The 14,973-nt window shown below is 43.1% G+C and overlaps 1 protein-coding gene across 4 annotated transcripts in view; it reads right to left on the reverse strand.

Annotated features, from left to right (window-relative positions):
- ANXA5 (annexin A5) overlaps positions 1-14,973 on the reverse strand; it is a 53,363-nt gene that overhangs the window by 20,385 nt on the left and 18,005 nt on the right. The window contains exons 2-4 of one of the 4 annotated variants that reach the window (XM_051616841.1): positions 9,394-9,453; positions 4,438-4,518; positions 1,156-1,232 (exon numbers count right to left, since the gene is read on the reverse strand). In XM_051616841.1, the coding sequence (XP_051472801.1) occupies positions 1,156-1,232; positions 4,438-4,518; positions 9,394-9,412 (177 nt within the window). In that variant the 5' untranslated portion in view covers positions 9,413-9,453. Of the gene's footprint in view, positions 1-1,155; positions 1,233-1,307; positions 1,573-2,484; positions 2,525-4,437; positions 4,519-6,272; positions 6,286-9,393; positions 9,454-14,973 lie in introns of those variants that run through there. The other 3 variants (XM_051616843.1, XM_051616842.1, XM_051616840.1) reach the window with 3 other exon arrangements.

Consider the following 14,973-nt stretch of genomic DNA (forward strand, 5'->3'; position numbering starts at 1 on the left):
CTAGATGAAGACAGGAGTAACTGGTTTTGTAGTAGCGAAGAATAAAACATTCTGTTTACAAAGATCAGGAACTGAAGTTTGTCTCTGTGGAACAGAGAAAATAATCACAAATGCCCGTGCTTTTACTAAAAAGAAGTTACCTTCAAGCCTATAATCAATGCTACACATACCATAATAAAAGGCTGTCCTAGTAGATCTGTCTTGTAAGATGCCCTGCACTAGCATGGGTAGGGGTGCCTGTTTTCCTAAGGTGCATTCTACAAACCCAGCTTCATTTTTAAAGAAAAATCCCCCTTAGTCCCTCAAAATAAAACAAAAGAGATAGAAAAAAGTATTTTTTAAAGTGAAGTAGTCTTTCTTTTAAAACTAAATCCAGACAGGATATAAGTAAACATTCTCAGGAGTGTTAACACGTCACTAATCATTCCACTAATTCAGTTAAAATAATAGAACTAGTACTACATTCCTGGGCAATTACCCTCACCTTTGTGAAGGTACTCATACAACCTGATGGCTTTCACTTACTACAGCAGTACAAACCCCATAAATATGACCTTAAACTCTCCTGTATGCTTTCCAGGGCACATGCATTTGATGCAGCTATGCACACTGGAATCCGCCCCGTTCCCCTAAGCCTTCATCCAGCCTTAAACCTCACACCAGCGACGCCAGGACTGCAAAGGAAAAAAAGCCATCAGACGAAGTACTACTACACGATAGCCGTAAAGTTTCCAGAAACATTCAGCTCTGGAAAGCTAGAGAGGGAAGCACCGAGCCCGAGCCTCCACAGGGCACAGCCACGGAGGCAATTTTTTTTTTTTCTCCAGTGGAAGGAGCCTCCACCCAAGCACTATATAAACACCCGGTACCGCAAACTTGGCCAAACTACTGGAAACTGCCAGAAAAAAAAAAAAGAAAAGTTGTGCCTGACGCGGCCCTCACATGACCCGCCTCTTTCCCCGTCCCCTTCCCTCCGCGTCTCCCCTGGCTCGGGGATGGGCTGATGCAGCGCAGGCGGCAGGGAAACCGCTGAGGAGACGGACCAGAAGAGGATGTTCCCGGCAGGGGGGAGCCCGCCGAGGGGCCGGGCAGCCGTTAGCCCCGCGCGACCGGGCGGCCGTTAGCCCCGCGCGACCGGGCGGCCGTTAGCCTCACCTTGGCCATCTCCGGGATCCGCCGCGCCGGGGCCGAGCCTGACTCCGATCCCGAACCTGAACCCGAACCCGATCCGCCTGCAAAAAGAGACGCCGAGTGAGCGGCCGCCCCGGCCCGCCCGCCCGCCTCGCCCCCCGGGGCAGCGCCCTCACCGCCAGCCGGTCCGCGAAGCTCCGCCACCGCCCAGAGCCGCCCGGCGCACTGGGGAAGGCGGGAGGGCGGGGGCCCCGCCGCTACTTGCCGCACCCGGGGGCCGGGCCAAGCCCCACCCCGGGCGGGTTGCCTGGAGGCCGGGCAGGCGGAGGTTTCACCCCGCCAGGCCCCGCCAGCCTTCGGGGCTCGGGAAGGCGGCGCTCGGGCCGAGCTCCTCCTCGCGGGCCACTGAAGGGGCATCCTGCGCATCTGAGCGCCTCTGGTCCCCTGCAAGCAAACGGGGCAAACTCGGAAGGAGCAGCGAGAAAGCCTTCCTGCAGCCGCTTCAACTTCCCTGGGGCCCGTCCCCTTCAGAGGATTGCTTTCTCCTCCGTCTCTGTTACGCCATGGAAGGGTACAATTAGTGCTTTGCTTGTTAGTGATAATAAACTTTTTCAAAGAAAAATTACATTTGCAGATAGGTGCTCCTGATGAAATCTCTATTAAAAAAAAAATCAGTTTCCATTAATCTAAAGAGGATCATGTCCCACCACCAAAGAGCAAGCCTATACTGAATTTTAAAGTAGGCATTTTACTAGCTGACCTAGGTTAGCTTCCAAGTAGGCTAGGTTAGCAAAACAAGCACCATGTTGGAACAGAACGTAAGGACTGTTGTTTTGGACTATAACTACAGTAAGCATTTTGGATGGTGACACTCCTCAACATCTTGCAGCAGGACCATTTCACTGACCCAAGTATATAGAGAAGATATATCCAGTTTGGGAAGGCAACAGGGATGCAGTCTGCATGGCTATTCAACAAGCATTTTCATCTAACACTGAAGACTTGCTCATGTCACTCATACAAATGCAATCCAGCTGTGTTAGATGAAAGAAGGAAAAGAGACTGCAACACAAATGGAATTCAGTGTATTTGCCAAAATAAGACATGAACATAATCTCCCTATGTGAGCATTTTAATGTGTAATGCTCACTTCTGTCTTAAAGCAAGTTGTTTTTACTCCAGAAAACACCAACAGAAATGCAGATCCTGATGTAAATTTAAATATTTTGTCTGACATTTCTTGTTGCCTCAGAAGTGCACACATAGTTCAGCAAAAACAGGAGACCCAGCCAGCTGGCTTCCTTTGCAGGACCAAGGATCACACAGTTTGCTAAGATGGCCTGATTTACTTACCGAAGTTAATCCGCTGAAGTGGCATTCTGCACATGCTCAAAGATGTACAGAGGAAATAGTGAGTTGCTCATAATACACTCGCTGAAACGCACATATGGATTAGAATGTAGACTAGATGCAGAATAAAAACATTTAAGAAAATATCATGGGTTATGAAATGGTTCTTAAAATAGTGGCTGCCATTCAAACAGGTTTCTTTTAGTTTAAGCACAACCTTGCTTACACACAGCGACCTCTTTCTGCAAAAGCCTTTTTCTCCTTAACCACTAGATCTGGAGCAGACACAAGCCAAACTGCAGTCATGTTTCAAGTTTTTCAACTTACTGGGTAACATGGATGTTAAAGAAAGGCTCTGTCAGTACCATGTGAGGGATTAACATGCCTACAAACTAATAAAGCTGTAGGCCTCATCACTAAAATATGTTAATACAATTTCTCTACTACAGCAAACAGCACAAAGATTGAAACGTTAACCTTTACTGATATAAATGTATCAGCCTTCACACATAACACAAACCCTCAAATAATTTGGAAAAAGGTTTATATTTATCTAATAAATGTTTAGCAGTTTATCACCTGACCACCTGGAATGCACCGCCTCAGGAGGAGCAGCCCTCCCTCTCCTCCCCCCACTGCAGCAAGAAGCCCCTCCTGGCTCCCAGCACCACAACACCAGCTTTGGTTTCCTGGAACGCCAAGGACAGCTTAAACCAGGTGATGCAATGTACAGTATCTGCTGGCTTATTTAGGATGCTGCAAGTGTGTCCTGTGTATCATTGCACATCAAGAGGTGGGAGTGAAAAGCATGTTTCCTCCCCACCTCATACCTTCTGATTTGTGAGGATGGATTTTTCTGGATTACAGGATTTTTGTTTCCTATGCCTTATTTAGTAGCCTTACTTTCAAATTTAACAAAAATACCAAACAGATACCTTTTATTCCATTTTTCCCTTTAAACTTTGTGTTGGAGGTTGTGGATTTGGAATCAAATTAGCACATGCCTTTTGTTCTGCACCAAGAGTCTCTGTGTACACTTTGCTTCTCATTTCTCACGGGGGAAATCTACCTCCTTTCATTTCAAGGTATTTGAAATGGTTTTCCTCTCTTCTGCCTTTAAGCAACTTAGACACAGTAGCTTCTTATTCCAATCTATGTGCACAAACAACCAAACATGAGCTAATGTTTTGTCAACCAAAGGTAAACTCTGGATTTCAAATCCATGAAGGACAGAGAATGTCTTTCTGCATGCCTGTGAAGACACAGAATATTTTCCTGCTCTGGAGGGGGTCTGAAATACACAGTCCAGGATGAACAATAACAGTAGGAAAAGGTTAAACAGAGGAGACCCTTCATGCCAACAGATAAAGTTAGGAGTAAAAATCTAATCAATCTAAAATTTTGTCAATATTTGTTTAAGCAAGTAAATATTTGCATAACTTCATGAAGCAAGGAGGCCTGGGGGGCAGAGGGAAATGTTTGAGTAAAACCACATTAAAGACTTGCTGCCAGTCCATTTGGTAAGAGCAGAGGTTGGAAAAAATTAATAGTAAAGTCTCCTGATCATGACAGAATTTCAGTCTTTACATCAATTTGAATGCAAAGAGAAGAGGCAGAAATAGCTACAACACCAGCACATCCAGAATGAACCTGAAGACATGAACATGTCTTCATGAACATGATGGCGACTCCTAAGCACCAGGTGCAAGACTCATGGTAACCAAAGTATTTAACCTGACAGCAGCTCTAGGATTCAGGTGTTCACCCATAAGCCACAAACAAGCCTTCCAGATTTAGTGTAACTTGTTTTCTTTCTCTCTATTTTATTTTTTTAATTAAGCCAAATTTTCACAAAATTCCACACCGGAAAATAATTCATATGAGGTGAAAGCAGTTTTTCCCCCCTTTCAAGCCCCTCCCTGCTCTTTGCATCTTCAAACACTAGCAGCATCATACCAGGATGTAACAGTCTGCTTCCCAGTCCTGCTGCTGGCACAGTGCCCTTCCAGTCCTGCCGTAACACAGAGCTGTAAACACCTGGAACAATAAAAAGCAATAAAACACGATGAGAAATGGACTGTCAGTGCCTTAACAACGTGTTTAGCTCTGACACACACTGCAACTTGGAAAGCAGGGCCCCTGCTGCTTCCCAATCCACTTCAAGGCACAGGTCTTACCTGGAGTTGGACTCAAAGTCCTGCTTTCAAAGGAAAACAAAATGCTGAAATATCACACTGAGGCTGAATGTGCCTTGATTAAGCGATCAGGAGATGTTCAGCAGCAAGAAAGTCAAAGTAGCCTCAGAAGCACAGATTACAGTAGCAACCCTGCACTTCCTTGGGAGGCAACAATGGGATTGCATCCATTCAGGGGATATGCTCTGGGATCAGTTTTTTGCTCTGGAGATACACTGTCCCCAGTGCTGATGTGACACAGTTTACCACTTCCCTAACTCTTGAAAAGGGATTCTAAAAGCTACACAGTAAACCAAAGTTGCATCACAACAGAAGAAGAATTCGGATTAATCCACATCAGGGCCTGCCTGCTGTGTGTTTCTGTTCCTCCCGATGAAGTGAGGACCTGGGAGACATGTGGCTAGCAAACCATCCATCTTTTTATTTATTTTCTAAAAAAAACAGAAGTTGTTTGTCTTTACAGCATCTTCCTGCAGAGGAGCTGACAGGAGACAAGAAAGGAACACTATAATGGTGACCCATCTTAATTTGTCAAACACTTTTCTACTCTTGGGACAACAGAAGTTATGTTCCTTCTCAAATAAGGGCTCCAAAAGCCACCTTTTGTTCTTCAAAGTTATTGCTCTGTATATTCTTTTCCTTAAAAAAAATATTCCCAAACCTCAGTATAACCTGCACCTCTTGCCTATGTTCAAGAACCAGCAGGCAGGATTGCTCATTGCATCAGTCAAAACTAGTATGCACATGCTACCCAAAGAAGAGTCATCTCAGTAAACCTTCTCACTTCTGTATGAAATTCAGTAGGTCTTGGCATATTTATGTAAAATTAATAAGCAGGCAGTTTTTCCTTGAGCACTGACCACAAGTCCAAAATTGCCACCCCACCACAGTGACACAACAGTCATTGTAGTTGTAGGAGGGAGGCAAAGACTGCACACAAGAATCAGCAGGCACGTGAAATAATCAACTCAGTGTGGGGTTCCTCATAATGGGCTAAAAATGCCCCTCATGTTTCTAAAGTCTGATTGTAGCCCTAAAATGCATCTGCATGTTTTTCCAGAAACAACTTAAAAGTGTTAGAAAATGAAAAGTTAGCACAGAAGCAGTTCATTTCAAAACCATGCCCTCTTGCAGTTGCTGCTAAGACCAGGCTGCTAGATCACAGAAAGAACAGTAACTTCAAATAAAAAAAAAAAAAATTAAAAAAATAGAAAGATGGATGGTTTGCTGTATGAAGACAGTCTTCCAGTGGGTGTCCTTATCTCTTGCCCTAAAGCACCATACATCATTTTGCTACCAATAATATTTCTGAGCTATTATATGGCACTGCATAGCTACCTTTAAGTGCATCAGAGAAGAGAAAAAGAGCAAGGCCCATATTAAAGAGAAATTTGCTTCTGCTATGTATCCAATGGCTGCTGGAAAGGGAAAATACCTTCCATTTCTCTCACAGAGTTGGAGCACAGTAATCACATTAGAGCCCTTTTTATGATACAGAAAGGCCAAGGACAGTTAGTTATTTTATCTTAAAAAAAATATCCCATTGCAAAATATTTAAAATCCTACTGAAGAGGCACTGAAGTGCAATAGGCTTACCAAGGGAGATTTTCAGGCTTGGGAAATTTCATGGAGCAGACTGTTTCCTTATGAAGTGATAACTGAAGATCAATCTTAAATGCTTTTCCACACTTTAATGTCTCTCTGGAAGTGAAGCAGTCAAAACTGCTTGATGAACCACAACTCAGAAGCAAAAGCAAGGGAGGAAAAAAAAAGGCAATTTCAAGTTCATGCTTTGACTAATACTGACAGAGAAGCAATTGGTTCTGTTCTAGAGTGGGTGCCAGTGGATGGCAGGTTCTCAGTGCCTGGTTTCCCTCTGCTCTTTCACAAGGACAGTTGTTCAGCCATTAGCACAAATGAAGAGAGCTTTGTGCTGCACTCCCACACCTTGGGTGGGACATACGAGGTGAACACTAAGCAGTAATGCTATTTAAAATAAGGGAGAAGAGAGGAGGGTGGGACTTGTTTACAGGCAAGGTAAAAGGTCCAGATTTTAATACTAGCAGAGAGTTGATACTTTTTTTTTTCCATGCTGCATGTGCCAGCATCAGGGGGCTGCTGAAGGACAGGCTAAGAGCACAAAGTAGCAGATTATTTTTTTTTTTTTAAAGCACTTTGAGGCTTGCCTTGGAGACGAAATATTGGCTTGTAGTCCCACAAACACAATTTCCTGTAAGTGATTCATAATTTCTAATCCACAAGCCATTACAGAGCAGTGCTGTCAGATTCTTGATGTCTCTTGGGACACCAGTACAATGTGAAAAGGTTAAGAGGAGCTAGGAGTGTTCATACCAGTTGCAGCACCAGGCAGCTGCATTCATCTTACTGGAAAAATATTTTATTTTAGTCACAGGAGGTGCAGGTTTCTATGAGAGTGTCTTTTGAGTAAGACACATCACAAGGATGTCATCAATGCAATAACCTCAATTCAAGCAAAGATAAATCACTTGAGATAGATTCCAGTACTTGTCTCAGGCCCTGGATGTTAATCTTGATTACTAGAACAGCTCTGCAGCACTACACTGAGGCAGGGCTCAATCTCCAGGCTGCTTAATTCTTCCTGAGAAACAGAATTTCCATCTCTGATGACTAGTGCTATAACCTCTGGGGCAAAGGGAGAAAAAAGGAGCCAGGTGCTTAGGTTATATTTCTGTACTTCCAGCTGTTCTGTACAATTAATCTTGAGCAGATCACTTAGGCTTTGTGCTCTACACACTTCCCCACAGTGATGGTGTGTGAGGGGACAGCCCAGCAGTAACACAGAACACTTGTTTCATCCTCCATTCAAGAATTCAAAGCACTGTGTGAAGAATTTAAGAGCCATTGCAAACCTTTGAGATGGCACTAAGTAACTATCAAGAGATGCAAGCTGAGAAAGATATTTCCCTTAACCAGTTAGGCCATTAGTTCTACTTCGGGAAGAGGAGCAGAGAGGAAAATAATTAAGTTCCATTAGCTTAATGGAAATGTGAAAAATCTGAGGGAAGACAAAAATAATCCATGAGTCGTTGTTTCCCTCTCCATGGCAAAGAGAAATAAGAATCAGTTTAGCTAAAATTAACTGGCATAATGTCACTAAACAAGTTTGGCCTTTGAATTTATTATCCCCAAATACTTTTAACTGAGATCCTGTAACAAGACCTCTTTCTCTTCAAGGGACCTACCATTAGCATCTCCACAAGAGTCTTGAGATACAGGAACACTATTACCTGCATTTTCAAATGGAGAATAAAGGTCAGCTGAGGCTCAGTGGTTTCCTTGAGGTCGCTGCTGGTCACTGGTAACTGAACCCAGGTTTCAAGCCATAAGCTACTGACTTTGCACTGCTCTGTTCTTTCTCTCTTCTCTGACAAAGGGCCTTGGTGCCACTGAAAACTGCCTCCTTGGTTTACGTGTTCATTGATGAAGAAAAGAACCCATAAATTATTCTAAAGGTGTCAGGATAAGAAGCACTCTCCTATGTCTATACTCTGCAAGGCTATTCTCACCTGAAAGACCACCAGCCTCTACTCCCATAAGAGCAGAATCAGCCCCACAAAATTTTAGTTTGATTACTAGGAAATAAGTCTGGAGCCAGAAATAAAAAAAGCCTTCATCAGCTTGTTATCTCTTTGGTTTTTCATTAAGTTTTTAAAACATGTTGATCTCAGCAAGTCTGCTGATGATACAAAACTCTGGGCAGTGGCTGACAGACCAGAGGGCTGTGCTGCCATTCAGCGTGACTTGGACAGACTGGAGAGCTGGGCAGAGCAGGACCTAATGAAGGCAACAAAGGCAAGGGTAGGGTCCTGTACCTAGGGAGGAATAACCCCAGGCACCAGCACAGGTTAGGGGTTGACCTGCTGGAAGGCAGGTCTGAGGAGAAGGACCTGGGAATCCTGGACAAGTTAACCATGAGCCAGCAATGTGTCCTTGTGTCCAAGGCCAATGGCAACCTGGGGTTAAAAGGTGTGTGGCCAGCAAGTCAGGGGAGGTCATCCTCCTCCCTCTGTTCTGCCCTAGTGAGGCCACATCTGGAATACTGTGTTAACTTCTGGGCTCCTCAGTTCAAGAAAGACAAGGAACTACTGGGAAGAGTCCAGTGGAAGGCAACAAAGATGATGAGGGGGCTGGAGCATCTCCCTTATGAGGAAAGGCTGAGACACCTAGGTCTGTTTATCCTGAAGGAGAGAAGACTGAGAGGAAACCTTATCAGTGCTTATAAATACCTAAAGGGTGGGTGTCAGGAGGATGGGGCCAGACTCTTTTCAGTGGTCCCCAACAACAGGACAAGCAGCAATGTGCACAAACACAGGGAGTTGCATCTGAACACGAGGAAAACCTTATTTACTTTGATGGTGACAAGCACTGGAACAGGCTGCCCAGTGAGACTGTGGCATCTCCATCCCTGGAGATATTCAAAACCCACCTGGACTCAATCCTGTGCAACCTGCTCTTGGTGAACCTGCTCTAGTAGGGAGGTTGGACTAGATTATCTCCAGAGGTTCTTTCCATTCTGCAATTTCAATCTTCCAAGTCACTATTCATCAAAACCCCAAATAACAGAATGCTTTGATTTCAGACTGTGCACAGCCCACAGCACTACCTAGATAACCCAACAGTTTTATCAGGAGGTGATAGTGTCTTACAGAGCTTTAATAATTTGAACTGGACTTACTTCCATTCCTTCTTTCCATAACTTCTCATATATTCCCTTGCCATTGGATGTTTAGTGCTCCTGCAAACAGAAGAAACATTTTTAGTACTTAGCTCAAGACTTCTAAAGCCCCTTTCCTGTTTTCTTTTGACACTTGAGCTAGGACAAACCTACCTGAACTGTCAGCACATAACTAAAGTCTGTTTTAATTTTTCCTGGTAGATCATTGTAAATCTGTGCCCAGACACAGACACTCTAGATTAAAAATACTCTATTTCTTTACTTAATTTAAAAACTTTTAAAGATGAGCAAGTCACTCAAATGTTTATACAGACAATCAAACAGGAGATGCTTGCTGTAGTCCTATATTGGACAAAATTCCATAAAGCTTCTCGTGCTTGCTCTCACACAAGCTTGAAGGGCCTGCTGCAGTTCAAACCCCAACCCTCACCTCAAGAAAAAATTCAAATACACTTGTAAATAGAATTTCTTAGCATCGTCCTGCTCATGGTTCCCACCTTGCTCATTGTGAGACACAAGCGTTTTTTTCCTCCATGGATCACTGGCCCTACTGTTAAAAAATAGGATTAGGTTTCAAGTAGTGTAGTATGCATTTCGTTCTTAATTCCCTCTGGATCATATAAACAATCCCTTTCTCTATAGCAACAAATGCTGGATATTAGGGGTGGGTGAGGGTGGGCTGGCTTTTAAAGTCTTTTAAGAAAAGGTAAGATTTCCAGGTGGTAATACAATTAAACGAGTCCAAGCATTGGCAAAACAAGCAGCAAATATAACAGACTCCTGACAAATTTGTACATGTAGTCAACATCACCAGTATTTTAAACTTCCCACTCCCATCATGTTTGGCTATAGGACAATACTTCTATTCTTCCCAAATCAGCTCTTTGTCTCAAAAGAAACTTAGTCTGGGAGAAATGCCTGTGGTAACATGCCTCTACAAAGCCTCAGTGCTGCTGCATCTGCTCTTTTGGTGGAGTTTTTGCTACCTTCACTTGCATTTTCAAGCATAAAACAATTAATAGAGCACATCAACAACTTCTAGTAGCAGTAATCCCAGCAAAGCTTTAGGTAAACTGGAGACAGGTTAGAGTCCAGGAACACAGCAACAAATTATGTCTTGATACCAACTACAGTTCTGTTTACTTAAAGGAGTGTCCCACGCAGCTCCTGCCTCAGAAAGAACATATGTTTAGCTATCATTTAGGTAAAGTATTCTTCAGGGCAAACCTAGTGTTCTTGTTTATATGGATGGCTTTTTTAAAGCACATTTTTCCAGAGTAGAGGGATGAATTGAAAGTTACGGGCTGTCAGGCTGTCACTCCTTTTCAAAATCAAGTATTATGGTACAACAAAACCCCGAATCTCTTTTTCCGGGAATGATATGGTTAAAATAATATTTATTCTTCATAAAAGCACCTTGATGAAAATCTGTACACAAGAACTAATAACAAGCACTAAATCCTAAAATACAGATTAGCACTGTTTTCACAGTGTGCATACAGCCACTGCCACATATCCTGCTCTGTTACCAGATCAGGCATTCAGATGCAGCAGGATGAGCACATTTGCAAGGGGAACCACAGACTGCCTTATGCTAGATGTGATTCCTTGCTTCCTTCTTGTGTATCTTGAGCTCTTCATTTTGTTGCATCTATTTCCACTCAGTGGTTTAAATGACTTCCCATGGGTTGCCTGCAACACCATTTGCTTCCCCATGTCCCAGGTAATCAAAACCCTACTAATAAAATTACTGTTACATTTCAGGTCTCGAGATAATTGCTCAAAAAAGCAAACACACAAATACACATGTGGAACTGAAAAGGAACAAGATGCACAACCAAGCAAGCCAAATGACCATCCCAGAATGAGGAAAGAGAAATATTCAGACCTCACTATCCTGTTGTATATTTGCCTTCACTTGTAGCAACAGATCAGTAAACCTAAAGTCAGAGAGCACTCAAGTTCTGATACCCAGCTTTTTTAAACAAGGCAAACTTTGCTCCTATATAACTAGGCTCCTCCCACCTATCAACTGGTGTGACCAAATAAAAGGGGAGAAATTCCTACCCTGATCCCTTAAAAAAACACTCTTAAAACCTCAGGCCTTGAAGTCCCACCAGCAGAGGCAGGATCTGCAGCAGCAGGCTGGGAGCTGTGGAGAAAGGTGGTGCCTTCACATCCCTGCAATGGCATCAGGCCCATCAGCACATTCAAGCTTTGCATACCAGCTACCAAACATGAGCAGATGCATTTTGTTCTTTCCATACCTAACCTAATTGCTTCCTGGTGTTATATTATTTGCTGAAGACAGCTGCAGACACAAATTACCTTTTTTTTTTCCTTCAGCCAAAATAAATAAATATTTATGGCTAATTAGGACTTCCCTTTCTCAGTTGTGAGCATTCACTCAGCTGAACCGCTGCAGTAAGAGTCAATGCAGCAAGGCAAGCAGCTCTGTGTCCCAGAAATGGATAAGCAACCACAGAAGGAAACCAGCACACACACAAAGTTCACAGCAACATCAGCCTCCATCTGCACAGTCATTAATAAGTGCAAGCAGCACCCTTCCTGCCCCACATCATGACTCTGGGGGTCAGAGCTGCAGAGACAGCTCCAGCACTCACTACAAGGTCTTAGGACAGGGGTTTATGGCAAAGGATCAAGAAACAGGTCTTAGGGATCAAGAGGCCAGAAACCCATATTAGTTGTGCCTCCTAGTTTTGGAGCCCCAATATATATAATCTGCAGGAAGGCAGCAGTGAATGTCACCCTCTGAACATGCCCTGGTGGTATTTCACAGTATAACTCATACACTGCTGCGCAGAGGCACAAACCCTCTGCTCAGACCTGCAACACACATCACAATTCATGTGTAGCTTTGCTTCAAAATTATTTTTAAATCCAAGGAACCCACAAAAAAAAAAAAAAAGGACTTTATGCCAAATACCTATAGCAGCACTGACATTACAGCAATTCAAAACCAAGTTTTCATAAGTTACTCTGCTGAAGAAAGTGACAAGAGAAGGACGCCTGCGTTTTGTCAGACCCACATTCACCGTCGCTGCAGGAATTCTAGTTAAAAAATAGCTCAAGCAATAGTCAAAGGGGAAGTAAAAACAGGAATAATGTAAATGCTGAGTCGCTGAAATCCCTTCCGAGCTTGCAAACTAATACCAGTGATTTTGAAAGCCGCGTATACCTCATAGAGAACAGGACATCTAGTGGCACCACTCGAGATTGCAGCACGGAGGAGAGGTCTCCTCAAACCCTCTCCCACGAAGACAGTGACAAAGTAAAGGAATAACAGTGACAGCACATAAGTCCTCCAAAAGCCTGACACACGGCAAAAATTTTATTCCAGGAGTTCATGGGACAGTTTCCCTTTCTAAATAATTAAAAAACAAAACAAAACAAAAAACACAAACAAACAAAAAAAAAACCACAACCAAGTGATCAGGCAGGTATTCCACTTGATGGGTTTTTCTTTTGTTGTACCCTTGCTCTTTGCTTCCCTTTCTCCCCCAAAAACAGTCGAAAGGTTTACAGGATGCCATCCTGCTGCACCTGAAACATGGATTCACACTTCAAAATATCATGGGTTTGCCATTATTTGTAACAAGTTAAAGCGGAAAGCTCTCGTGTTGGGGGAAAGGAAAGGCTTTCTTTACCTACGCTATCCCCTTACACATCCTAATATTTGATCCCAGAATACTTTTGTTTATTCAGCATTCCCAGCAGACATAGGCAGATCCCCTGCTAGCTCTGCTCTCTTCAGTATGAATCCATGAGCAGGTTTCTCTAAGTAAAATACTCCACATTTATAGATAATCTCATGCCAAGAGTCCCTCTTTAAACAGAGGAAAGGTAATTTCTGATCTGGAAATGGGCCCAAAACAGATGCAACAGGGTCAGTGGAGAAAAAAAGTAAAAGGTCCTGAGGTTTTAGATATTTTTGTCATCAGTCCTTAATATGACTTGGCATTTAAGTTTGGATTTTAAAGTTACACATTGAAGAAATGGATTTAATGCCTGAGAAACTGCATGCCAGTAAATCCCACAGTAGTGATGAACAAATAAGGGGAAAACAGTGAAGCCTCTAGATCAGTCAGGTTACTTTAGAACCGACTGCAACCAAAACCAGCACAATTCATAAAAATGTTTCATTTCTCCCTCTGCACTAGCCCTGAATAGAGTTTCAGTACTTTCTAGCATTCAAATGACTCCCTTCAAAGGAAAGCTGAAGGAAGGGTTTTCACAACAGTGAGCTGTCTGTACAGTCATGTCAGATTTCAGTCAAGCAAACATTTTTTAATTTTATATTCGTAAGACATCAAGCAAATGGCTTTCAAGTGGTGAATAAGAAATTCAGTCATGCATTGGCTATGCTCAAAGGACTGGACTAAACTGAAGATACCACATTAAGAAATAATTTTTAAAATTACTTTTTATTGATCCTTAAATCAACATTGCACAGTGCCAGAATTAGACATTTACTTTAAAAGTAAAAGTATTTCTACAGAAGATCCCAGGTAATGTTTTTTTCTCAGAGCTGCAAGCTAAGACAAGCAAGCAGATTAGTTTGTTACATCTTCTCACATCTAACAACTCTGTCACAAGCAGTTGTTGATGTTTGAGGTCTTTTATTTTCTAAAACATTGTCACCTTCAGGTTTTCCAAGAAGCCTGCCCATTACTTACAGCACTAGTGGCAGAAAGAGGAGGCTGGAAAAGAAATTTGTTTGGGACCTTAGTGCTACCAGTAAAAGCCACGGATTCACTATCAAAGGAGGGACTTTGGCAGGTTCATTAAGCAAGTTTCGTCAATGAGTCTCCTAGTAACCATCCACACACATGGCAAAACAAGCCTGCATCACAATAAGCACTCTTTTCCCCCTAAGAGGTTTCACCTGACTTTCACACAGCAACAGGAGGGGAAAAAATGCTGCCTTTTCCCTGAAGTGAAGGCCAAATTGCAAGCTTTATTAACCTGGCACTGTGACACACTTTCTGGCATTCTTTTGGGTTTCTGACCAACATTTAAGCTGGAGATAACAGTGAACACAGGAGAAGCTCTGAGCCCATTTGGATTCAGCTCCAGGGACCCAACATTTTGGCTTCAGCCACCAAGGGGCTTGAGGCAGCTGAGTCACCTCAGCCCAAGCTCAGGTTTTGGGGGCACATGAGCTCCCAACTATTGATTCCCACCAAAGGCTTGCATTATATTCCTGCCAGTAACTGACTTTCTGCATGATCAGGGCCAGTTTGTGCCGCCTTCATCTCCCTATCTTAGGGATTAGGGTAGCAGGGTTTTGCCAGACACAGTAGCCAAGAGAGAACAACCAGTGTGCACACAGACCAGGTGCAGCGTGTTTCCCTCCCAGCTTTTTTAGCCATAAACAAGAGGATCCAATTCAGCTGAGTGTGAATGAGTTACAGGAACATAGGGCTGGTGTCAAGCTTTTTCTTTGTACAGTAACATATTGCAAAGCTCTAATTCCTTCACTAAACATCTGTAATCTCCTAACAGCCAAAAAGTCTCCAAAGATTTCATATTTGAATCAGGACAACATCACTTATTACT

The sequence above is a fragment of the Apus apus genome, chromosome 4, assembly GCF_020740795.1.
Source record: "Apus apus isolate bApuApu2 chromosome 4, bApuApu2.pri.cur, whole genome shotgun sequence".
Taxonomy (NCBI): Eukaryota; Metazoa; Chordata; class Aves; order Apodiformes; family Apodidae; genus Apus; species Apus apus.